This window comes from Bombina bombina, chromosome 10 (assembly GCF_027579735.1).
Source record: "Bombina bombina isolate aBomBom1 chromosome 10, aBomBom1.pri, whole genome shotgun sequence".
NCBI lineage: Eukaryota > Metazoa > Chordata > Amphibia > Anura > Bombinatoridae > Bombina > Bombina bombina.
Window position 1 is genome coordinate 191,331,603 of NC_069508.1, and position 27,032 is coordinate 191,358,634.

Sequence of the window (27,032 nt, forward strand, 5' to 3'; positions counted from 1 at the left end):
TGAACATACCTTATTGCAGATCACCCTGCAAACTGTTCCCCCCAACTGAAGTTTTCTGGTACTCCTCAGTCCTGTGTGGGAACAGCAGTGGATTTTAGTTACAACATGATAAAATCATTTTCCTCTCAGCAGAAATCTTCATCACTTTTCTGCTAGAGTAAATGGTACAAACCGGTACCATTTAAAATAAACTTTTGATTGAAGATAATAAAACAATTCTAACACCACATTCACTTTACACTCCCGAGAGACACCCTAGTGCTTAGAGCCAGCAAAGAGAATGACTGGGGGTGGAGCTAGAGGGGGAGCTACATGGACAGCTTTGCTGTGTGCTCTTTGCTACTTCCTGTAGGGAATGAGAATACCCCACAAGTAAAGGATGAATCCGTGGACTGGATACACCTTGCAAGAGAAATGGAAACTATGAATTCTAAAAAGTTAACTATTCACCACATGCACTCGTTTACTCAACATCTATTGCTACTGCTGATTTTGCACTTCCTTTAGCAAGTTAAAGGCCATATCCTGACTCACTGATTCCAGGAGGGATCCTGAGAGACTCAGTATTTGAAGAATAAGCAGCAAATCAGTTAGAGAACCTCTATTATGTTAAGGCTGTGCATTTCAAAATATTAACCTACTAATTCTAGAGGTAGAGTAAAGATCTAGAACATGGGGTGTTCTGCCTCCTCCTGACAGGAAATATCCCACATGATTTGTAGATCTTCCTATTAGATATACTATAAGTGCATTGAACAAAGTCAATGTAAGGATTTTCCTTATTGGATTCCCAAGTGTCAGCCCCCAATTCAGGATCCCCCCCAAACAGTATCTTATTACCTGCATAAATTATATCCACACTGCTATAGCTTCCACAATAACCAAACATAACATTTATACAAGTTTATTACAGCAGCAAAACAATTAAGTCACATTGGTGTTTACAGAAGTGAATAAGTTTACAATATAAAAAGTTTGTTCCTCAATACAGAATATGTAGACACAAACAAGGTGCTGTACAGCTGTGTAGCAGTTAGGGACTCCCTCAGTTTGCTACACCCACATAAAACCCGTGAGTCCAACACAGTTAAGACCATTTATTTAAAATATATATAAACATGTGTACAATATGCAGTAGGTTAAAACAATAGTGTTATCGAATACTCTGGTGGATAATGCTTTTGTTACTTGCAGCTTTTTCTTTTTCCTTCTTTTTGACAGGATCCATTTCAAAACATTTCCACAGTCTTAAAGTCTCATCAGCTGAAGCAGAAACAACTCTTGAGCCATCTGGGCTCATTGCAAGACTGAGAACCCTGGCTGTGTGACCTAAAGGGGAGAGGGGAATTTTTTTGCAAAAGTCTTTAACAGGTGTTCAAAAAGTTATAATGCAGAAGATCTGCATACAGAGTTCAAGACAAGTAATTTGAGGGACTGGCATTTTTTCCCCTTCATGATTTAAAGCATACAATTTTAAACAGCTTTCCTATTTGAATATCAATTAGGCTTCATTCTCTTGATATCCTTTGTTGAAGGAACAGTACTGGAGCTAGCTGAACACATAAGACAATGGCAAGAGGCAAATTATGTCCAGCCCAAATCAGCTTCCAGCTCCTGCACCTAGTTATTCTTTTAAACAAAAAAGATCTAAGCAAATTACATAGAAGTAAAATACAAAAGTTGTTTAAACCCTTCATGCCAGGGACAGGTGTTTAACATTGGAATGAAGTTACAATGTTAAAGACTTGCTTGAAAAACAAAATCATGAAACATCCTAACAGCATCTAAGGATTTAAACTGTGCTCTAAATCGTGAAGGAAAAAGTAAATTTATGCTTACCTGATAAATTCATTTCTTCTACGAGTCCACGGATTTCATCCTTACTTGTGGAATTTATCCTCCTGCTAACAGGAAGTGGCAAAGGGCGCCACAGCAGAGCTTTATATATAGCTCCTCCCTTCCCTCCACCACCAGTCATTTAAATGAAGTTAGGAAGAGAAAGGAAAAGCCAAAGGTGACTGAAGTTTATAAAAAAATAAACTTTAAATCAGTCTTAAAAATGACAGGGAGAGCCGTGGACTCGTCAGATCATAGAAGACATCAGGTAAGCATAAATTCTTTTTTCTTCTACAAGATGACGAGTCCACAGATTTCATCCTTACTTGTGGGATACAAAACCAAAGCTACAGGACACAGATGAAAGGGAGGGACAAGACAGGGACCTAAAAGAAGGCACCACTGCTTGAAGAACCCGTCTCCCAAAACCAGCAAAAGTATCAAATTTGTAAAAAGTGTGAAGAGATGACCAAGTCGCAGCCTGGCAAATCTGTTCAACAGAAGCAGTTTTTAAATGCCCATGAGGAAGCCACAGCCCTAGTAGAATGAGCTGTAATTCTTTCAGGAGGCTGCTGTCCAGCAGTCTTGTATGCCAGACGGATGATACTCTTCAGCCAAAAAGAAAGGGAGGTAGCCTAGCTTTCTGACCCCTACGCTTTCCAGAAAAAACAAATGATGATTGACGGAAATCCTTTGTCGCCTGCAAGTAAAGCTTCAGGGCACGGACCACATCCAGGATATGCAACATACGCTCCTTAGAAGGGTTAGGACATAAGAATATTAATCAGGAAATCATTTTTCCTTATTAGAAACAACCTTAGGAAGGAAACCAGGTTTGGTATGTAAAACCACCTTATCAGAATGGAAGATATGAGGCAAATCACATTGTAATGCTGAAAGCTCAGAAACTCTACAAGCAGAAGAAATAGCAACCAAAAAAAACTTTCCAAGATAGTAACTTAATATCTATGGAATGCATGGGTTCAAACGAAACCCCTTGAACAGTAAGAACTAAACTCAAACTTCAGGGTGGAGCAATAGGTCTAAATACAGGCTTAATTCTGGTTAGAGCCTGACAAGACTGAACATCTGCCAAACGTTTGTGTAGCAAAATTGACAGGGCAAAAATTCGTCCCTTTAAGGAACTCTGATAAACCTTTCTCCAATCCTTCTTGGAGAAAAGACAGAATCCTGGGAATCATGAGTAGCTCTTGGATTCACACCAAAAAGGAAATTTATGCTTACCTGATAAATTAATTTCTCTTACAATATACCAAGTCCACGGGTTTCATCCTTTACTTGTGGGATACCAATACCAAAGCTTTAGGACACGGATGAAAGGGAGGGACAAGACAGGAACCTAAACTGAAGGCACCACTGCTTGAAGCACCTTCATCCAAAAATAGCCTCAGAAGCAAAAGTATCAAATTTGGAAAAAGTATGAAGGGAGGACCAAGTCGCAGCCTTACAAATCTGTTCAACAGAAGCATCATTCTTAAAAGCCCAAGTGGAAGCCACAGCTCTAATGGAATGAGCAGTAATCCTTTCAGGGGCTGCTGTCCAGCGGTCTCATATGCCAAGCGGATGATGCTGCTCAAACAAAAAGAGGTAGCCGTAGCTTTGACCCCTATGCTTCCCAGAACAAACAGGGAAGATGTTTGATTGAAATCCTTGGTCGCTTGTAAATAAAATTTTAAAGAGCGAACCACATCCAAATTATGTAACAAGCGTTCCTTCTTAGAGGAAGGATTAGGACACAAGGAAAGAACCACAATTTCCTGATTAATATTCTTATTTGAAACAACCTTAGGAAGGAATCCAGGTTTAGTCTGCAAAAACCACCTTATCAGAATGGAAGATAAGGGGAATTGCATTGCAACGCAGAAAGCTCAGAAACTCTTCAAGCCGAATAGCTACTGTTACGGTTGCCTCCAGGCTGGCTGGAAGTTGGACCGTAGAAAAGGATGCTCCTTGCGCTACCCAAAGGATCAGCAGCACCGTAGACACTAACTGCTGCGTAGCCACCATAAGCAACGCAGACTCTATGAACCACCGCTGCTGGGCTGGTATCTCGCCGTCTGCTCTGCGCCCTGGACCTACGACCAGGCTCCAGTAGGTGAACCTCTTCCTTCTGTAGCAATCCCCTTAGCTACGGGGAGTATGAAAAGCATAGCAATCCCTGTAGTGATTATAGCTGAAGCTGTCCCCTACAAACATGAGTCAAAGCTGCAAGTTAGAGGGTCAGAAATAGGTCTGATTAGACAATGGGAAAGTTTATCACTAAACTTAATTAGAGCTGATCCCAGCAAACTTTTATTTAGAATGCTTCTTGAAGCTGAACCAAGTTATCTCTGTAGTTCTGACCGAAGGGTCTGTCACATAGCACACAATGAAACTGAACCAAGTGGGAGAAAGCCAGGGACAAGTCATTTCACAGGTCTGGGGACATAGTCTTAAAGGGGCATTGTTCACCACAGTCACAATGTGTCCCCAGACTGTTCTTAAAGGGCCATACACACCCAATAAGTTAATATGTTTTCAGGGGCACAATCTTCCAGGGGCCATAGTCATGTGGAAGGAGGCTGGCAAATAGGCTTCTCCAAAATCCAGGGAAGCAGGGCAATTTTCCATTTAAAGGGCCAGTTACAAATAGCAGTTTGTAACAGCTACTAAAAACAAAACTTTCCAAGATAAGTTTAAATATCTAGGGAATGCATGGGTTCAAACGGAACCCCTTGAAGAACATTAAGAACTAAATTTAAACTCCATGGCGGAGCAATTGATTTAATCAGAATCAAGCCTGTGTTTAAAGTCTGACAAAATGCCTGAACATCTGGGACATCTGCCAGACGCTTGTGAAGCAAAATTGACAAAGCAGAAATTTGTCCCTTCAAGGAACTAGCTGATAATTCCTTCTCCAATCCTTCTTGGAGAAAAGACAATATCCTGGGAATCCTAATCTTACTCCATGAGTAACCCTTGGATTCGCACCAAGATAGATATTTACGCCATATCTTATGGTAAATTTTTCTAGTGACCGGCTTGCGAGCCTGAATCAAGGTATCAATGACCGGCTCAGAGAAACCCCGCTTAGTTAAAAATCAAGCGTTCAATCTCCAAGCAGTCAGCTGCAGAGAAGTGAGATTTGGATGCTGGAAAGGACCTTGAATGAGAAGGTCCTCTCTCAATGGCAGTCTCCACGGTGGCAGAGACAACATAGCCACTAGATCTGCATACCAAGTCCTGCGTGGACACGCAGGCGCTATTAGAATTACTGAAGCCCTCTCCGGTTTGATTCTGGCAATCACACAAGGAAGGAGAGGAAACACATGAGCCAGGTTGAACGACCAAGGTACTGCTAGAGCATCCATCAGTACAGCCTGGGGATCCTTTGACCTGGACCCATAGCATGGACGTTTGGCATTCTGTTGAGATGCCATCAGATCCAATTCCGGTGTGCCTCATTGACGAGTCAAGGCTGCAAACACCTCCGGATGGAGTTCCCACTCCCCCGGATTAAAGTCTGACTTAGAAAATCCGCTTCCCAGTTTTCTACTCCTGGGATATAGATTGCAGACAGATGGCAAGAGTGAGCCTCCGCCCATCAAATTATCCTTGCTACTTCTATCATCGCTAGAGAACTCCTTGTTCCCCCCTGATGATTGATATACCACAGTCGTGATATTGTCCAACTGGAATCTTATAGTCCAACTGAGGCCACGCTAGCAGCGCGTTGAATATCGCTCTGTTCCAGAATATTGATTGGCAATTGAGACTCCGCCTGAGTCCACAAACCCTGAGCCTTCAGGGAATTCCAGACTGCACCCCAGAAGACTGGCGTCAGTCGTTATTACCCAAGATGGCCTGCGGAAGCACATCCCTTGGGACAGATTGTCCTGCGACAACCACCGAAGAGTCTCTTGGTCCAGATTTATCAGAGATGATAAATTCGCATAATCCCCATTCCACTGACTGAGCATGCACAGTTGTAGTGGTCTGAGAGTAAAGCGAGCAAATGGGATGATCGTCATTGGACTAATGGATTCCATACACTGAGCCACTGATGGCTGATGAATGGACTGCAGAGCCCGGCAAGTATTTAGATTCTTTGATTTTCTGACTTCTGTCAGAAATATTTTCTTATCTACCGAGTCTATCAGAGTCCCCAGGAATGGAACTCTTGTCTGTGGAACTAGTGAACTCTTTCCTACATTCACTTTCCAACCGTGAGTTCTCAGAAATGACAACACGACATCCGTGTGAGATTTGGACAGATAGGTTGACGCCTGGATCAAGATCTCGTCCAGATAGGGCGTCACCGCTATGCCTCGCGGCCTGAGAACCGTGAAGAGACCCTAGAACCTTTGAAGATCCTGGGAGCCATGGCCAACCCAAAGGGAAGGGCCACAAACTGATGTTCGTCCTGAAATGCAAAATCGCAGGAACAGATGATCCTTGTTGATAGGAATGTGAAGGTATGCATCCTTCAGGTCCACCGTGGTCATGTATTGACCCTCCTGGATCAATGGCAAAATTGTACGAGAAGTCTCCATCTTGAACGATGGGACTCTGAGAAACTTGTTTAGACATTTGAGATCTAAAAATCGGTCTGACGGTTCCCTCTTTTTTGGGAACCACGAATAGAACCCCTGCCCCCGATCTGGAACTGGGCAAATTACACCCATATAGTGTAGAGGTCTTTTACACAGCGTAAGAATGCCTTTGTCTTGTCTACAGACAATCGTGAAAGATGAAATCTTCCGGGGGGGGGGGGGGGTTTGGGGGTCGTTGAGATGGAGTCCTTGAATTCCAACTGATTACCCCCTGGGTCACAATTTCCAATGTCCAGGGATCCTGTACATCCCTTGCCCAAGCCTGAGCAAAAAGAGTCTGCACCCTACTAGATCCGGTTCTGGATCGGGGCTGCCCCTTTATGCTGTCTTGGTAGCAGCAGCGGGCTTTCTGACTTGTTTACCTTTATTCCAGGCCTGGTTAGGTCTCCAGACTGCCTTGGATTGAGCAACGTTCCCTTCCAGCTTAGTGGAGGAAGCAGATTATGTTCCTTTTAAATTTAGAAAGGAACGAAAATTATTTTGTTTACTCCTCATCTTGAGGGACTTGTCCTGAGGTAGGGTGTGACCCTTACCTTCAGTAATGTCAGATTTCCTTCAAAGGTACGACCCTATTCGGGCCCGATTTGAAGGGAATAGATAAAAGCTTAGATTTAGACGATACATCAGCTGACCATGACTTTAGCCATAACGCTCTACAATGGCAAAGCCTGCGTTTTTCGCTGCTAATTTTGCAAGTTGAAAAGCAGCATCAGTCAAAAGAATTTGCTAGTTTAAGAGCCTTAATTCTGTCTAAAATGTCCTCTAAAGGTGTCTCAACCTTCAGAGACTCTTTCAGGGTGTCAAGCCAAAAGGCAGCTGCAGTAGTTACTGGAACCATGCAAGCTATAGGCTGTAAAGAGGAAACCCTGATGAACATTTTCTTTAGAAGACCTCTAAATTTTTATCCATAGGGTCTTTAAAAGCACAACTGTCCTCAATGGGTATAGTTGTACGTTTAGCTAAAGTAGATATAGCTTCCTCCACCTTGGGAATCAATTGCCTGAAGTCCTGCATGGTGTGAGATGGGAAACATTTTCTTAAAATTAGGAGGGGGAGAAAACTGTATACCTGGTCTATCCCATTCCTTCTTAACAATTTCCGAAATTCTCTTAGGAACCGGAAAAACAGTGTAAGTAGGTACCTCCAAATAGTTGTCCATTTTACACAATTTTTCTGGAGGAATTGTGATTGGGTCACAATGATCCAGAGTCGCCAGAACCTCCCTGAGCACTAAGCGAAGTGTTCTAATTTGAATTTAAAGGGCACGAAGTCCGAATCTGTCTGAGGTAATAAAAATTTCCTGACTCTGAAAGTTCTCCCTCAGACAAAATCCCTAACCCCCAAATCAGAACATTGGGATGGTGCAGCGGAAATGGCCCCTAAGGCGTCAGTATTTACATTAATATCTGACCTATGGCGTTTGTCTAAACTGCCAGGTTTTGCAGGGTAAAGTAAAAAGACGCCACTATAAGTACTTGGCGTTGCTTGTGACACGTGGGGAGAATTAGATTGCATAGCCTAATTCTCTGCAGACTGAGAACCATCCCGAGGCCCACTTTATTTAAAATTTGATCCCTACAGTGTAAGGCCCTTTCAGTACAAGAAGGGCACAATGTAAGAGGGTTCCACCATGGCTTTTAAACACATAAAACTGTACAACATGTCTGACATGGGAACTCAGACTAGTAACAGCACAAGTCGTTCTCAATCTTTATATGTGGAAAAAAAAAAAACAATTCAGCAAAAACGGTTATTGCGCCTTTAAGAATAAGTGTACACTGTTTTGCAAAGTCGTTAAAGACTTAAAAAAAATGAATAATTTCGTTGATATGAGAGCCTAATGTGCTATCGGATATTGCGCCACAAGTAATAGGAGAGTTAAATATTTAGGAAATTAGGTAGCAAAAACGATCTGCAGACAATTTTCACTCAATGGATTCTGCACCTCGCCACAGCTCTGCTGTGGCGCCTACCTGCCCCCAAGACCTATCAAAACGATCCGGTCCCACTCCAAAATACAGCCTCACAACCGGAGCCAATGGCTGCTAACTCTCCAGAAACTAACTGCGCACTGAAGCGTGAAAATAGGCCCCGCCCATAATGTCTGATGAACCGACAACTGAGAAAACCGCATGGGAAGCGTTTCAACAGTAAAAATATGCACACTGCTTTTTTGTAATGAACATGCCATGTGAACCCTACAGAAAAATTAAACTCAGCCTCAAGAAACCCCATAATCTTAACATTAGGTGTTTCCTAGGCTGCCCTCGTGTCTAAAACCATAGCCCTTAAGTATCCCATGTTATCTTGAATGGGATAATACAGGTTACTACAGTACCACCCTTTTTATATAAGGAATACTGCTTACCCTTTCCCCGCATGGGAAATACATCAGCCAAATTCTGATATATCAGGTCTCAGAATGTAAATGACTGCACATACCTCGATACTGCTTGCAGCAAGAAAACGTTCCCCAATACTGAAGATTTTGCTTGTACTTCCTCACCAGAACTTGAGAACGAACATGGATCTTAGCTACTACTGCTAAGATCAGACTCAAGGCATGATTCTTCCATGTCATGCCAGAGTTAACATTACTCACCGGTACCATTTAAAATAAAATTCTTGAAGAAAAACTAAATTTTATCACCACAAACTTTACCCTTCCTATTGCTAGCATAGGCAAAGAATGACTGGGGGAGGAGCTATATAGCCGCTCTGCTGTGGTGCTCTTTGCCACTTCCTGTTAGGAGGAATATATCCCACAAGTAAAGGATGAAACCAGTGGACTTGGTATATCTTGTAAAAGAAAAAAAAAAATTATTATGCCATCTTATGATTGATTCAGGCATGTAAACCTGTCACCAGAAAGATCTAAGTATCGATGACCGAATCAGAGAAACCCCGCTTAGACAAAATCAAGCGTTCAATTTCCAAGCAGTCAGCTGCAGAGAAACTAGATTTGGATGTTGGAAAGGACCTTGAATGAGAAGGACCTGTCTCACTGGAAGTTTCCATGGAGGCAGAGAGGACATGTCCACTAGATCTGCATACCAAGTCCTGCGTGGCCACGCAGGCGCGATTAGAATTACTGGAGCTCTACTATTGGTTCCGAGCAATCACCCGGGGAAGGAGAGGAAACTGGAAACACATAAGCTAGGTTGAACCACCAAGGCATCTAACAGTTAGGCCTGAGGATCCCTCAACCTGGATCCGTATCTTGGCATTCTGTCGCGACGCCATCAGATCCAATTCCGGTCTGCCCCATCAGAGAATCAGTGAGGCAAAAACCTCCGGATGGAGTTCCCACTCCCCTGAATGAAAAGCCTGACGGCTTAAAGTCTGCTTCCCAGTTATCTGTCAGCAATCTACATCCCAGGAGTGTACAAGAGTGGGCCCCCGCCCATCGAATTATCTTGGATACTCCTCGTTCCTCCCCAACGATTGATGTAAGCCACAGTCGTGATGTTGGCCGACTGGAATCTGATCAATTTGACCGAAGCCAACTGAGGCCACGCCTGAAGCGCATTGAATATTGCTCTCAAATCCAGAATATTGATTGGAAGTAGAGACTCCATACACCCTGAGCCTTCAGGAAATTCCAGACTACACCCCAGCCTAGTAGACTGGCATCCGTTGTCACTATCAGCAATGAGGGTCTGCGGAAGCACGTTCTTTGGAACAGATGCTCTGGCGGCAACCACCAGAGTTTCTGGTCTCTTGGTCCAGATTTATCAGAGGGGATAAATTTGCATAGTCCCCATTCCACTGTCCGAGCATGCACAAATGCAGTGGTCTGAGATGAAACAGAGGAAACAGAATGGCCATTGCTGGCACCATCAATCCAATTACTTCCATACACTGAGCCACTGATGGCCGAGGATTGGACTGAAGTGCTCGGCATGTATTTAGAACCTTTAACTTTCTGACCTCAGTCAGAAAAATCTTCATGGCTATAGAATCTCAGAATTCCCAAGAAGGGAACCTTTGTCTGGAATTAGTGAACCTTTCTAGATTCACCTTCCATCTCAGAAAGGACACTGTATGAGACTTTGTTAGATAAGTCGCCGCCTGAATCAAAATATAGTCCAGATAAGGAGCCACTAGAACCTTTAAGGAATCCTAGAACCTTTGTGAAGATCCTGGGTGCTGTGGCTAACCTGAAAACAAGAGCCACAAACTGAAAGTGTTTGTCCAGGAAGGCAAACCTCAGATACTGATGATCACTGTGAATAGGGATGAAGGTATGCATCCTTCAAGTCCACGGTAGTCATATATTGACCCTCCTGGATCATTGGTAAAATTGTACGGATAGTCTCCATCTTGAAAGATGGGACTCTGAGAAAGTTTAGACTTGAGATCTAAAATAGGTCTGAACGTTCCCTCTTTTTTGGGAACCACGAAGAGATTTGAGTAAAACCCCTGTCCCTGTTCTAGTCGTGGAACTGGACGAATTACTCCCATAGTAGAGAGGGTCTTGTACACAATGTAAGAACGCCTCTTTATCTGGTCTACAGACAATTGTGAAAGAAATCTCCCTCTTGGGAGAAAACTTTTGAATTCCAGTTGATACCAGTGGGTCACGATTTCTAGTGCCCAGGGGTCCTGAACATCTCTTGCCCAAGCAAAGAGAGTCTGCCCCCTACTAGATCCGGTCCTGGATCGGGGGCCACCCCTTCATGCTGTCTTGGTAGCAGCAGGCTTCTTGGGTTGTTTACACTTGTTCCAAGCCTGGTTGTGTCTCCAGACGGACCTGGCCTGAGCAAAAATTCCATTCCTGTTTTGTGGAAGAGGGTACTCCTTTAAAGTTCCAAAAGGAACGAAAATTATTTTGTTTACCGCTCATCTTAGCAGACTTACCACCCTGAGGCAGATGACCTTTACCTCCAGTAATGTCAGAAATGATTTCCTTCAGCTCAGGCCCGAATAGGGTCTTACCCTTGAAAGGAATAGCCAAGAGCTTTGACACATCGTGCGAGAACACGATTTTAACCATAACGCTCTACGTGCTAAAATGGCAAATCCTGCATTTTTTTGCCGCCAGCTTAGCAATTAGGCGGCATCTGTGATAAAAGAATTAGCTAGCTTGAGAGCCTTAATTTTATCTAAAATATCCTCTAAAAGGGTCTCAATTTTAAGAGACTCTAAGGTATCAAACCAGAAAGCTGCTGCAGTAGTAACTGGAACAATGCAGGCTGTTCTAAAGAAATGATTTATTCATCAGGGTTTCCTTTTACAAGACCCTCTAATTTCTTATCCATAGGGTATTTGAAAGCAGTGGTCCTCAATAGGAATAGTTTTATGCTTAGCCAGGGTAGATATAGCTCCCGGCACCTTAGGGACAGTTTGCCATGAGTCCCGAATGGTGTCTGATATGATACATTTTCTTATTAGGAGGAGAGAACGGTATACCTGGTCTGTCCCACTCCTTGATAATCTCCGAAAATTCTCTTGGGAACCGGAAAAAACAGTGTAAGCAGGAACTTCCAGATATTTGTCCATCTTACACAATTTCTCTTGCGATACCATAATAGGGTCAGTTATCCAGAGTCGCTAAGACCTTCCTAAGTAACAGGCGGAGGTGTTCCAGCTTAAATTTAAAGGACATGATGTCCGAATCTGTCTGAGGTAACACTTCCCGATTGCAAAAGTTCTCCCTCAGACAAAAGTTCCCCTAACCCCCAACTCAGATCCCTGTGAGGGTACATCGGAAATAGCCAACAAAGCATCAGAGGACCCAGTATTCACATTGATTCCTGTCCTACTGTGTTTGCCCTGCAACACTGGTAACTTAAATAATACCTCTGTAAGGGTAGTTGACATATCTGCAGCCATATCCTGCAGAGTAAATGAATTGGACGCGGTTGAAGAAATAGGCATCGCTTGGGTGGGCGTTAAAGGTTGTGACACTTTGCAGAGAATCAGGATATGCCGCCAAATTCTCCCCAGACTGAGAATCATCCTTAGGCACACTTTCTTTACATAAAATATGCTTCTTACATTGTAAGGCCTTTTCAGTACAAGAGGTACACAAAGTAAGAGAAGGTTCCACAATGGCCTCTAACATATAGAACAAGGAGTTTCCTCAAGCTCAGACAAGTTAGACTAGCAATAGCCACAATAGTCGTTTAACCTTATTTATGGATTCAAAGAATTTAGAAAAATGTGTACTGCACCTTTAAATAAAAGCGCAACAGTTTTTTTTGTACTGCACCAAAACGAATTTTTAGCACTAAAAAAAATTGCAGCATATGAGAAAATGCTAAATCATCCTTTAGAGTCTTATTATGAAAATAAACTTTAAACGATAACAGCCCCTGCACCTTGCCACAGCTCTGCTGTGGCGCCTACCTGCCCCCAGGGTACTCAAGATTGACTCAAGGATCCGGTGACTTAAATTCAACTTTAGTCCCCACCGGACCAAGTGCCTGCTGCCTCTAGAGAGAAGAAAACTGCGCACCTGAGTGTGAAAACTAGGCCCCGCCCACCATGGACGTTGCTGCTTCATAACTGCATGGGAAGCGGTTTGTAATAAGCCATGTGGTCCCCTTCACTCACTTATCACCCAATGTTAAATATATAAAGTGCCACAGCTGCCCTTTCCCAGTGTCAAGCCCCTAGAGATACATACTGTAGCAGTTCAATTATGTATAAAACAGGAATTTCAGTAACACCCTAATCCATATAGGTCTACTGCTTACCACTTCCTGGGAATAATGTCAGCCAGTTCTGATATAACAAGTCTCCTCAGAAATAGACTGAACATACCTCAATGCTGCATGTAGCATGACACCATCCTCCACACTGAAGATTTCTTGCACTACCTTCAGACGCTCTGTGGGAACCAGAATGGATCTTAGTAATGTCTGCTAAGATCAACCTCAGGGCAAAAAAACAAAACTAAACACAAACCACCACAACCCTCTTCATTCCTCCTGGGAATCCAGACTGACACTCTCCCTGAGGAAAATAGTACTCACGGTACCATTTTAAAATAAAACCTCTTTATTGAAGAATCCAACACCTCACTTTACCTCTTCCTATTACTAAGACAGGCAAAGAATGACTGGGGTGGATGGAAGAGAGATTGATAAATACACACAAAGCTCTGCTGCTCTTTGCCACTTCCTGTTAGGATAAATTCCACAAGTAAGGATGAAATCCATGGACTAGTCATATCTTGTAGAAGTGCAGTGCATGGACACACCCGTAAATCCTTCTGAGCACTGTATCAGTGTAGTCATTTAGGGACTTAAATGAGCACATGCACGTTATTGAATTACTGTACAACAACCTAAAACAGCCCATACCTACCTTTAAGCTCAGTTACTTTAGCCATGGTAGGATACTTCCATACGACAAGCAGATTCTGTGCAAAGCCGTGACCAGAAATAAGTTCTTTGTAATTTGAAGACCACAGTATAGAACAGACCTGAAAAGCAAAACGGGGTTTACGGTTACATTAAATTTAAATGCATTTCAGTTTTAATTAGGCCTTTCACCAGAAACCTTTTTGCAGCTTCAGCAACACAGAATTTCACATAATCCCTGGGCACCTGCATAATTAGGTCATTGCGGACGCTATTTGCATCACTAAGAAAAGCATGCTGCTGCCCAGCTCTGAACAGGGGCCCAATGTATGAATTCAAGTACATAGGAAATATGTACATATGCTCTGTTTAAAAAGCTCAGACACAATTTACTATAAGTTTTGCAATAAGTATGTATTAGCAAGAGGGGTTCTAGTCAAAATTGAAATTGCTTTAATCATTCAGTAGCTCTCACTGGGAGTGTGTATCAACAGCATTTAGACAGGCACCAGAGCTAGACGTTCCAGATGCGAATGTGTCGGTCATTTGTTCCGCCCACCAGTGGCTAACACGTTTGATTGCCATGGACACCAGGCAACAGCCTGAGAAACAGAAATATCAGTATTATACCCACTAAAGGGCAAGTGACTTAATACTGTACACAAGAGGTTTTGACTAAATGGACAGACGTCAAGTTGATTACAAAAGGGCATGCAATTTTTAAACAGCTTTCCAATTCACTTATTGAATTTGCTCCTCTTTGCTCTCTTGGTATTTTTGTGGAAAGCTAAATCTAGGAAGCTCATGCTAATTTGAGGCTGTTCAACTGCCTCAAGTGTATTTTGACCACCACGCTCTGTCTCAGATAACATTGTGCTCACTCCCATGGAGTTAAGAGTCTGCTCAATTGGCTAAAGTGCAAGTTTGTAAAAAGAACTGAGATAAGGGGCAGCCAGCAGAGGCTTAGATATGAGGTAAAGTACAAAAAGTGTAATATAACCTATGCAAAACTGGGGGAATGGGTAATAAACTTTGTCTACTCAAGAATTTTTTTTTATTTTCGAAAGAATCCCTTGATTAGCCAGTGCTCCCAGTCAAAATTAACCCAGAGCATTTTCAGTTATGACCAAATCTTTAGCTGTACTTCTGTTTCTATAAAAAAAGCTCTGAAATGGTGATTTTACTAAACCCTTTGTTAAACAGAAAGTGCTTATTACAAAAGTGCTTCTATTCAAATTTGAAGTATACTGCTGTGTATTTAAATTTTGGTCAAAAAACCTCAAATCAGTTTCCACTTTAGGGTTTGCAAAAAAAAAACAGTATAATTGCTGGAAACAAATAAAACTTTACTACCAATACAACTTTGCAAACTAATACTGCTGTATAACGTATAGCAGAATTTATTAGTGCTTGACCCCCCCAATAAGCACTACAGTGAATTCCCAAACAGAGACTAGGGACCACTAAGACAAAGTAATTTTTTGGGGAAAGGATAAGACTTAAGCGCTTGTGCTTAATTACCCAATGAGGAAAGATACCTAGTAACACGTATAATACAAATAAAAGGGTTGTTTATTTAGATTAAAAGATCAAAATACGTATATTTGAAAATACAATCTTAACAAGATATTAAAGAATTTGTAAATATCACTACACACACAACAAAATATAAGGCTGTAAGTTAATTATTTTTATGGATACAACATTCTGATCCTCATAATAGAGTGAGTTACTCTTTGAAGTGAAATATGGGCCATTTGTAGATTGACCGTAGTATCCACAAAGATAGTTAGTTACGTTAGCAGTATACACAATAGCACTATAGCGATGTTTGTAGGATTTAATTAGATATGGTAATAAGAAACAGGTCGTAACAAATCTGATAGTTAGGAATGTAAAGTCTTGGTGAGACAACCTAAAAAAAAAAAGTTGGTATCTGGAGTGTAGCGAGTGAACTCTGTTACAAGGAAGTCTGTTGGCGAGTACAGTGGAGGGTTTCTGACCTTATTTGATTTATGATGTCTTGGTGATTTTTTCGGTCTGTCCTTATCCAGGTTTTTTTTTTTTTTTTAATTCTTTAATCCTTTAGGTGGTGTGCTACATCTATTCACTTCGAGTCGGTTTCTGTTTCAATGTGGTGTGATGATCCGTCCGTTGTTTAAACTGCTGATCGGCATACCTCTTATTGGGTTTCTCTCCAGAGCTTGTTCCTGATAAAAGATACTTGGCGGTCCACTTTTCTGTGCACTGAGAGTACACTGTGCGGCTGGCGAGGAGTTAGGCTAGCGACCACTGCTTCAGCGGTTTTAGGTGAGAACTGCAGGGATTCTACCCTTGTGGGATTTGCAAGGCTGTGATTCATCATCAGTTGTGTCCCAGTTCAGTGATGATTTGAACAAGATTCTTTGTTTTCCAGTAGATGGTAAAGGATATATGGATAACACTTGCTCCAGGGATCTTGAAAGGAAATTTGCCTACAATCGTTTCACCAAATTGGCTTCATCAGGCCCGGTTGATTCATAGCCTTGCAAATCCCACAAGGATAGAATCCCTGCAGTTTCTGACCTAAATAACCGCTGAAGCATCGGTCGCAGCCCAACTCCTCGCCAGCCGCACACAGTGTACAGAAAAGTGGACCGCCAAGTATCTTTTACAGGAACAAGCTCCGGAGAGAAAAACCCAATAAGAGGTATGCGATCAGCAGTTTAAACAACGGACGGATCACCACATTGAAACAGAAACCGACTCTAAGTGAATAGACGTAGAAAACCGCCTAAAGGATTCAAGTATTAAAAACCCTGGATAAGGACAGACCGTAAAAAAAAAAAAAAAAACCCCAAACCGAAATCAAATAAGGTCAGAAAAAAACCCTCCACTGTGCTCACCAACAGACTTCCTTGTTCACTCGAGATACAAATTTTTTTTTTTTAAAGACTTTCCATTCCTAATTATCAGATTTGTTACGACCTCTGTTTCTTATTACCGTATCTAATTAAATGCTACAAACATCGCTATAGCACTCACTATCGTATAACCAGAATATTTTGTCCAATTGACCACATACTTCTATTGTATATACTGCTAACGTCAATAAATAATTTGAACTAACAATATCTTTGTGGATACTACGGTCTATCTACAAATAGCCCATATTTCACTTCAAGAGTAACTCACTCAATTTATGAGGATCAGAATGTTGTATCCTTAAAAATTATTCAATTACAGCCTTATTTTGTCATGCTGTTTTTATATATACAATTACGCTGGAGAAGTTGATTTTTATGGTTGGCCAACCAGTGATATACACAATTTGTTCTTTTAATATCTTGTTAAGATATTATTTTCAAATATATGTATTTTATGATCTTTTAATCATCTAAATAAACAACCCTTATTTATTTGTATTATACAGTGTTACTAGATATCTTTCCTCATTGGGTAACTAATCACAAGCGCTTAAAGGGCCACTGTAAGTAAATATTTTCTATGCCCGTTACTAACCAACTACCCCAAATATTGTTTTTATCAATAGCATTTCATTAACATATCTCTACCGTATATCAGAAATCTTGTCTGCAAGTTTAATTGTTTTCCAAACCCACTCCGTGGGTATCCTTTGCTCTGTACCAAGCTGTTTACAATACCTAGGTTTCAAAATGGCGCTTTAAACACAAAGTTATTGGTTTAAGTATTTTGACATGCAGTGCTGAAAATAGTGGGTAGGATAACGTGACATCGGCGAATAAAAGATACAACTTTTAAAACGTTATGAAACTTTGTTTGAGAAAATATAGGTCAGTAGGTTTTAATTCATGTTTAACTTTAATATGTTGTTTAGCTTAAAAACAAGAGAAAGTAGTCCTTTAAGAGTCTTATCCTTCCCCCCCCAAAAAAAATTACTTTTCTGAAGTTGAGATTACTTCATTAGACTCAATAGTGTTTACCCTCACAGCGCATAGTTTATTAACCAAGTAACTACCACTAAGACAAAGACTGTAACATTTATCTACATTAGGTTATTACTAAGGGCTTGCTAATAAGGACATGAGAATTTAAACACAAAATGTCTTTCACCAATGCAACTTGCTGTCAGTTGTAGTAGATATATGGGACTTAGAGGCAAAGTAAGGCATTTCTGCTTTTGACCAGTTATCTGCCACTCCAGAGTTGAATTAAAGCATGTAGTTGTCAGGCTTGCGCTATAAACTGCTATAAACGGCTTTAGTTACCAGTTAGTTTATATAACTTGTATTACTTTTTAAAATAGTCTCTTAACCACAGCACATACACAAGAGATACAGAAAACACCAACGCACACAATCTGGTGGGTTCAGACACAAGTTATGAACAGTATAGAGCAGGTAAAATACCTTAACAGCAGCTAGATGTTGTGTGAAAGTTTGCACCGGTGAAAACTCGCCACTGTCACCTTGGACTGCAGGCCAGACGTTCACCAAGTTGTCGTTCCCACCACTGGCTAGATAGCGACCATCTGGAGACCATTTGAGGCCACTCACCTCTTGAGTGTGACCTTCTAGAGTGGCAACATGATGCTCAGCTACCCTTACATCATGGTGATGTATGTGACCAGTCCGAGAGCCACTGGGGAAGAGAAGGAAATAAGTGGGCATAATATTTCACTTTACGCATCTGACTAAGCTCTGCACTAATCTCCTGCATTCTATGGTGCTTGAGAGAAAGCACAACGATAAGCCAGAATCTTAGACTCTAGCTTGTGACATGGGCCATTAAAAAAGGGACAGTGAACACTATTAAAAGACATTTGTTGTGTTGATATCGACAAAGCAATAAGGTTTAAAAAAAAAAAAAAAAAGTTTATAGCAATTATTTCTCAATAGCCAAACTCAACCCACCATTTGCCATTTTGGAGGAGCCAATATGGGCTTCAGTCTGCAGAGACTAGCCACAGACCTAACGTTAGAACAAACCAAACTGTTTTGCAGTTAAAGCCTTTTAGGGGCACCAGGTGCAGTTCAAGCTCTGAGTTAGAAATTGCTCCATTTTTTATTACACATTAAAGTGAATGTAAACTAAGTGCCCTCTAAGATTATTTGATACTGACATTTAAAGGACGCCAAAGAGGACACAATTGGAAGCTGAATTAGTCATTGTTCAGCTAAAGAAAGCAGGAGATGCAGGCAGAGAATCAGCGTTATATTTACCACTTTGAAAAAAGTATTTTAATATATGAGCATCTTTGTAAACTTTATTGAATTAAAGTGTCCCTCTTTTAACAGTATTTGATACTTTCCTTCAGTTAAAGTTTATATTCACTTTAAGATGCTATGTTATCCAATATGTGATAGCTAACTGGCACCCCTGATGTTTCAGAATTTCTTACAAGATGTTCCTTTAAACATTATCTGCTGCAATGTTAAAGGGACAGTTTAGTCAATTACTTAAATCTGCTTTGTTCCCTTGGCATTTGTTGAAAGCTAAATTTAGGTAGGCTCATATGCCAATTTCCAATCCCTTCAAGCCTGCCTCATATCAGTGCATTTTGACAGTTTGTCAGACAGCGCTAGTTCATGCGTGCCATAGATACAAGTGCTCACTCAATTTGTGAGTCAGCACTGATTGGCTTAAATGCAAGTCTGTCAAAAGAACTGAGATAAGGGACAGTCTGCAGGGGCTTAGATACAAGGTAAGAGGTAAAAAGAATATAAGCGTTTGTGATGCAAACTAACGGCTAGATTTAGAGTTTGGCGGCCAAAGGGGTGCGTTAGCTACGCATGCTCCCCCCCCCGCACCTTTTAAATACCGCTGGTATTTAGAGTTCACAGAATGGCTGGGTTTTCAGTGCGTTAGGCTCCAAAAAGGGAGCATAGAGCATAATTTAACACCACTGCAACTCTTGATACCAGCGGTGCTTACGGACGAGGCCAGCTTCAAGAACGTGCTCGATTCCCCGATAGAAAACAATGGGGCTGTTTGAGCTGAAAACCTAAAAAAAAACCTAACACCTGCAAAAAAGCCGCGTTCAGCTCCTAACGCAGCCCCATTGTTTCCTATGGGGAAACACTTCCTACGTCTGCACCTAACACTCTAACATGTACCCTGAGTCTAAACACCCCTAACTTTACACTTATTAACCCCTAAATTATAATTTATATTGTAGCTATATTAGGATTTATTTTACAGGTAAGTATTTAGCTTTAAATAGGAATAATTTATTTAATAAGAGTTAACTTATTTTGTTAGATTTAAATTATATTTAACTTAGGGGGTGTCAGTGTTAGGGTTAGACTTAGCTTTAGGGGTTAATACATTTATTAGAGTAGCTGTGAGCTCCGGTCAGCAGATTAGGGGTTAATACTTGAAGTTAGCTGTCGGCGATGTTAGGGAGGGCAGATTAGGGGTTAATACTATTTATTATAGGGTTATTGAGGCGGGAGTGAGGCGGATTAGGGGATAATACATTTATTATACTAGCGGTGAGCTCAGGTCGGCAGATTAGGGGTTAATTGTAGGTAGCTGGCGACGTTGTGGGGGCAGATTAGGGGTTAAAAAATTTAACTATAGTGGCGGCGATGTGGGGGGGACCTCGGTTTAGGGGTACATAGGTAGTTTATGGGTGTTAGTGTACTTTAGAGCACAGTAGTTAAGAGCTTTATAAACCGGTGTTAGCCCAGAAAGCTCTTATCTACTGACTTTTTTCTGCGGCTGGAGTTTTGTCGTTAGATTTCTAACGCTCACTTCAGCCACGACTCTAAATACCGGCGTTAGAAAGATCCCATTGAAAAGATAGGATACGCAATTGACGTAAGGGGATCTGCGGTATGGAAAAGTAGCGGCTGAAAAGTGAGCGTTAGACCCTTTAATGACTGGCTCCAAATACCAGAGGGCGGTAAAAACCAACGTTAGGAGCCTCTAACGCTGGTTTTGACGGCTACCGCCCAACTCTAAATCTAGCCGTAAGGGATTATCCATTTTTAAATACAAATTCTGGAATAGACATTCCCTACTGTGTAGGTAAAGCTTGCAAACATTGTCAGTATCACCTCTGAAAACTGTTAGCTTCTCATTTTCAGTTTAGATGTAAAATTACAGAAAAAAAAAATAAAAAAAAATTTCCTTACTCTACTTTCTACTACACATAGCGACAGCCTACTCCAAATACCCATTTCCCAGCTTTGTACAACCAGTTATATTCATATACTTTAACCCTAATATCTGCCAGTTTCTAAGCTCCTGCAGGCTGACTTTATAGCAGTGCATTTATAAATCACAGCAATATACTGCTAGTGCATGTGTGCACTAGATAATTGTGCTTAGCCCCATGGAGTTATTCATGAGTCAGCACCAAGTGTCTAAAATTCATGTCTGAATAGCAGTGATAAGGGGGGGGGGGGTGGGGGGGGGGGTCTGATTACTTTGTATCTAAGCCTGTACAGAAGTACATAAATGTAACAGTTCAGGTTATGTAAAAAAGGGACATGAAAACCAAATGTTCTCATAATTCAGATAGAAAGTGGTTTAAAATTGCCTGCTTTAATTTACTTCATTCTCTTGATATCCTTTGCTAAAAAGCAAATCTAGATAGGCTCAAGTAGCTGCACATAGATGCATTGTGTAATTTGCTCACCCATGTGCAATGCTATTTCTTAAACAAAGGATATCTAAAGAATAAAAGCAAATTCGAATGTTTAAAATTGTTCTCTACCTAAATCATGAAGAAAAATAAATTATGTTTAATGTCCTTTTAAAACTGAGGAATGGGTGAGGAAAAAAAAAAAATTTTAAAAAAAAGAATTACCTGATCAATTTCTTTCCGGACATTGAGTCCACAACGTCATTCCAATTACTAGTGGGATATTGGACTCCTGGACAGCAGGAGGCAAAGAGCACCCTAGCAAAGCTGTTAAAGGGACACTAAACCCAATTTTTCTGTCATGATTCAGATAGAGAACACAATTTTAACCATTCCAATCTACTTCTAATATCTAATTTGCTTAATTCTTTAGATTTTTAAAAAAAAATTCACATGGGTCAGCCAATCACATGAGGCAACTATGCGCAGCCACCAATCAAGCCGCTACCTGAGCCTATCTAGATATGCTTTTCAGCCAAGGACATCAAAAGATTGAAGCAAATTAAATAGAAGTAAATAAAGTTGTTTAAAATTGCATGCTCTTTCTAAATGAAAAAAAAAGTGGTTTCATGTCCCTTTAAGTGTAACTTCCCTTACCGATAATCCCCAGTCATTCAACCGAAGGAAAATGGAAGAAACACACATCTAGACAGAACTAGCCTTCCAAGCATTCAGCTTCATAGAATCTAGGTTTGGATGGCGGAAAGGACCCTGAATTAGGTCCTTTTGCAGAGGCAACCTCCAAGGCGGCTGAGATGACATCTTCACTAGGTCTGCATACCAGATCCTACAAGGCTATGCAGGAGCTATTAGAATTACCAATGGTCTCTGGTTTGATACGAGCATTAACTCGTGGAAGGAGCGCAAACTGAGGAAACAGGTATGCTAGACTGAAATCCCAAGGAACTGCCAGGAGCATCTATCAGAGCGGCTTGAGGATCTCTTGCCCTTGAACCGTACCTTGTAAGCTTAGTGTTCTGCCATCAGATCCAATTCCAGCACCCCCCATTTAAAGTGTTAACCTGGAACACACCTACAGATGGAGAGCCAACTCCCTGGGATGAAATCTGTTGAGGAAATCCACTTCCCAGTTTTCCACTCCAGGAATGTGGATGGCAGATAAATTGTGAGCTTTCACCCACTGAATAATTTGTGCCATCTCCTTAATGGAGAAGGAACTCAGAGTCCCTGCCTGGTGGTTGATGTAAGCCACTGATGTTGTCAGACTGACATCCGATAAAAAACGGACTAAAGACAGTTGAGGCCACGCTGAAGATAGCTCAAAGATGTTTATGGGAAGAGAAGACTCTTCCAAAACCACAGGCCCTGAGCCTTCAGAGAACCCCAAACAGCTCCCAGCCTGACATCTGTAGTCAAAATCTTCCAGAAAGCAAGTGCCCTGAGACATACACCACAAGAGTCTTGTTAGGGTGTCCAGATTTATCCTATATGACAAATCTGAACGCTCTCCGTTCCATTGACTAAGCATGCAAAGCTGCAGCGAACCGAGCAAAAAGGTATGTCCATGGATGCTACCATAAGACCAATCACCTCCATGCACTGAGCCACTGATGGCCAAAAGGCAGACTGGAGAGAAAGGCAGAAGCAAGAAGTTTGGATTTTCTGACCCGTCAGGAAAATCTTCATGGACATGAAATCTATTGTACCTAGGAAACTGTTGTAGTTGGAATTTGAGAACTTTTCCAAATTCACCTTCCACCCGTGGGAATGTAGAAAAACCCCAGCATGTCTGTATGAGATTGAGCTAGTTGAAGACACCTGAACCAAGATATCTAGGTAAGGTGCCATTTCCTGGGATCTGATCACTGCCAAGAGTGCCCCCAGAACCTTTGATTATGGAGCTGTGGCCAGATCAAAAGGGAAGCACAACTGTTTGCCCCAAAAAAGCAAACTTCAAACTGGTGATGTTCCCTGTTAATGGGAACATGAAGGTATGCATCCTAGAGTCATAAATTGACCTTCATTGTACTAAAGAAAGAATGGAACGACTAGTTGCCATCTTGAAGGATGGGACCCTGAGACATTTGAGGCACTTGAGATCTAGGCTTGGACAAAAAGTTGCCTCCTTTTTTGGGGACCACAAATACATTTGAATAGAATCCTAGACCTTGTTCCTTTAGCGGGACTGGTACAATAACTCCCAGGGAGGATGGGTTCCTTTATGCAATTTAAGAAGGCATCCTTTACCTGGTTTGAGGATAGTCTTGACAGGAGAAAATGTGCCCCTTTGAGGGCAACACCTGAATCTTATTCTGTAACCCTGGGATACAATGTTAACAGCCCAAGAGTCAGCGGAAGGCTTCTTGTTCTGCTTTAACTTATTCCAGGGCTGGCTGGATTTCCAAGAGGACCTGGATTGGTCTGGTGAGGAAGACTTCTGTCCCTTAAGTTGTGAAAGGAACGAAAATTAGAAGTCTGCCGACCCCTAGGCCTATTCGTGTCCTGAGGTAGGAAAGAAACCTTTCCACCAGTAATCTCTGAAAGGATTTCCGCCAGACCAGGACCAAACAGTTTTACCATTATAAAAAGGGGTAAAAGCTAGAAATCTTAGCCCACAGTCTAATAATCTGCATGTTGTCACAGATAAAGGTATTGGCTAGTTTGAGATCTTTGATCCTTTCTTGTATCTACTCTACCAAAATTTCATCTGTAATAAGTTCAGACAAGGCATCGCACCAATAAGATGCTGCTCCTGCAACCATGTCGCTACTCTGCAGGTTGCCACTGTAATCCTTTATTTATATACATACTTTAAGTAAGCCTCTAGTTTCTTATCTATGGGATCCTTCAAAGAGCAACGATCCTCTATAGGAATGGTAGTTCTAAGCCAGAATAGAAATAGCTTCTACTTTAGGTACAGTCCCAAATAGTCAGCAAACAGGAAATGTCCTTAACAGGGGAAGGGTAAGAAAAAAAAAAAAACCTGGTTTATCCCATTCCTGAGAAATAACTTGACATCTTCCTTGGGACAAGAAAAACCTCAAAAGATGGACTCAAACTATCAAATTTAGAAGACTTCATGGGGTTGGCAGAAACTGAAGGTTCAAAGTTGTCTAAAGTAGCTAGAAACTCCTTCAATAGTAACCAGAGGTGTTGGAGGTTAATTTTTAGATTTAAGCTTCATGTTCTGAAGATTTTTCTGCTAAAGTCAGATCTCACCTTCAGAAGCTACTGAAATATTCAGACATCTGAGAAAGATTAGCTAATGCAGACCGAGTCAGAAGCCCAATGATGGGAAAGCTGACAAAGCCGCTGTTACCGCAGAAGAAATATGAGCGGCAAAATGCCCAGGTAAAACAACCCAGGAGGATGAGAGGACACAGTATTAGAAACTATTAAAGCTTGGGACATTTGAGGATAAAGCCGAGGCAGGTCACGCACAACATGATCCTGATAGACAGTAGGCTCAGAAGGGAGTAATTTATCCCTTAGTTTTAAAGTCTTGGTTAAACAAGGAGGGAAAAAAAAAAAAAAAAAAAAAAAAAAAAGGCATAGGTAAAACAATTTGGGCCTCTAAACAAAGAACATTTATCCATGGAGATTGACTGATCTTGTTCAGAGTCCATGGGTTAGGTAACAAGTAATTGCAAAATTACAGAAATTAAGTGAATAAAAAAATAAATTTAACATAAGGAAACATTTAGAACAAAAACACCTCAGACTGCCTGAGCTCCTACTGCCAAAAGTAATACCCCACTAGTAAGAAAAGACTTTGAAGAGACCCTCTCCTCTTGAACAATCCAGGTAGACTAAGCAAATAGACGAAACTAAAGGAGCTGGATTCTTTCCACAGTAGAAAAAGTTACTGAGGTTGCAACAGTACCGCTAAACCAGAAGTGCTGGTGTCACAAGAGCAGGGCTTAAAATAAAGTGTGCAACATTTCTATGCAGAGGAAAAAAAAACAAAAAAAAAAAACCACACACGAGTGAAAAAGCAGTCTAAAAACTGCTTTACCACTTCATACCAATAAGCTCTAAACAGTTCAAAGCCAGATAAGTAAATAAAATTTATCCCTTACTATGTAACTCCTTTACATCCCTTAGCCAAATGAGAACTTTCCCTCAAGTCTTTAGTGTGCCAATATATATTGCCCCCATATGACTAAGGGATTATTATGTCTCCTAGATAAAAAAAAAATGGAGGGTTAACCTCTTAAGTGCTGCTGTCCTTCTGTACCTAGAAGGCAAAGGCACTTACCTTAAGATCCAGCTGCATAATAGATGCTGATCCTTAGGTGTGACAGGCACTTTGCTCCCTGTCATGGACCTGTAGGAAAAGAAACAGTAACCAACTCTGGCTCTCAAAGGGGTAGCAAAGTATTAAAAGTAAAGCAAAGACTTTGCCTTGTAACTGCTAAAAGCCACCACTACTTACTCAAGAGATTGATGTGGACACAGCTAGACCCCAATCCTTGCTTGAAGGGAAATACCCATAAAAGATTTTCTTCAGACACCAACTTTGCCCAACCTCCATTGACAAATGCAAAGAGAATGACTGGGGATTATGGGTAAGGGAGTTTACATTTAACAGCTTTGCTGGGGTGCTCTTTGCCTTCTCCTGCTGGCCAGGAGTTGAATATCTCACTAGTAATTGGAATGTCATGGACTCCATGTCACAGGAAAGAAAGGGATTATCTTTTTCAAACAAAGATTAAAAATTAGTAATCAATTCAACAGATCATTTTGGCATAAATAAAATTTTATTTTCCCCAGACATCAGTACAAGGACATTCAAAATGTCCTACTACACAAGCCAAATAACCATGATTCCTTAGTTACATTTTAGGCTTTACTTATTTTGTAATGGAGGTGCTTTGCAAACAGCAGCTCATACCTGGATAGGATGTGGTTGTTCCAACTCAGTGCACCAACACGAGATGAATGGCTGACCATATTACGGAGGCGTTTTTGCTGTTGAACATCCCAAAGCTGTTGAAATATTAGACTGTTAACTTGACATTTCAATAACGCATAAAATGTTTAATTATTGCAATACATTATTTTGCTGCCTTTTGTTTAAAATAAAATCAAAAAAAGTAAATTTATGCTTACCTGATAAATTGATTTCTTCTACGATATGACAAGCACACAGATTTCATCCTTACTTGTGGGATATTAACCTCCTGCTAAAAGTGGCAAAGAGCACCCCAGCAGAGTGAGTATATATATATATATATATATATATATAGTCACGGATATCAGACGGCTAAGGCTACCCCCCTACAACCTCACCCCTGTTTCTCAGTGGTTTTGCGCTCCTCAGAGCAACCACCATCTCTGTAAGCTGTTTGCTTTGTGTTCAGAGAAAAGCTGGTGCATGACCAGGAAAACCCTTCTAGGCTGGCCGGGCTCCTGGAACTCCCGGTCGGCTGCCTTACGACACCAACCTAACCCCTCTCAGGCTGGCCAGGCTCCTGGAACTCCCGGTCGGCCACAGGACAGCAGAACACCCGCTAATTTTAACCCAGGTCGCTCCAGCAACCATGTGCCCCAGAGCTCCGCTCTTTTGGGCATTAGTAGTCCCTGGGGAGTACAAGGGGTGGGGGAATTTCCAGAGGAGAGCTCCTTTTGGAACTGGGGGTTTTTGACACCCCTAACTTCAACGGACTAACTCCGGTCCCCAGTAACGAATCATGCTGA

General features: G+C 41.4%; 1 protein-coding gene across 1 annotated transcript in view; it reads right to left on the reverse strand.

Moving 5' to 3' along the window:
- Positions 1–888: 888 nt before the first annotated feature.
- The window catches only part of CDC20 (cell division cycle 20), a 33,542-nt gene continuing 7,398 nt past the window's right edge, over positions 889–27,032 (reverse strand). Inside the window, 7 exon segments of the mRNA XM_053693607.1 lie at positions 889–1,329; positions 13,764–13,885; positions 14,238–14,275; positions 14,277–14,315; positions 14,317–14,361; positions 18,130–18,361; positions 26,227–26,321. Of these exon segments, the coding sequence (XP_053549582.1) occupies positions 1,154–1,329; positions 13,764–13,885; positions 14,238–14,275; positions 14,277–14,315; positions 14,317–14,361; positions 18,130–18,361; positions 26,227–26,321 (747 nt within the window). The 3' untranslated portion in view covers positions 889–1,153.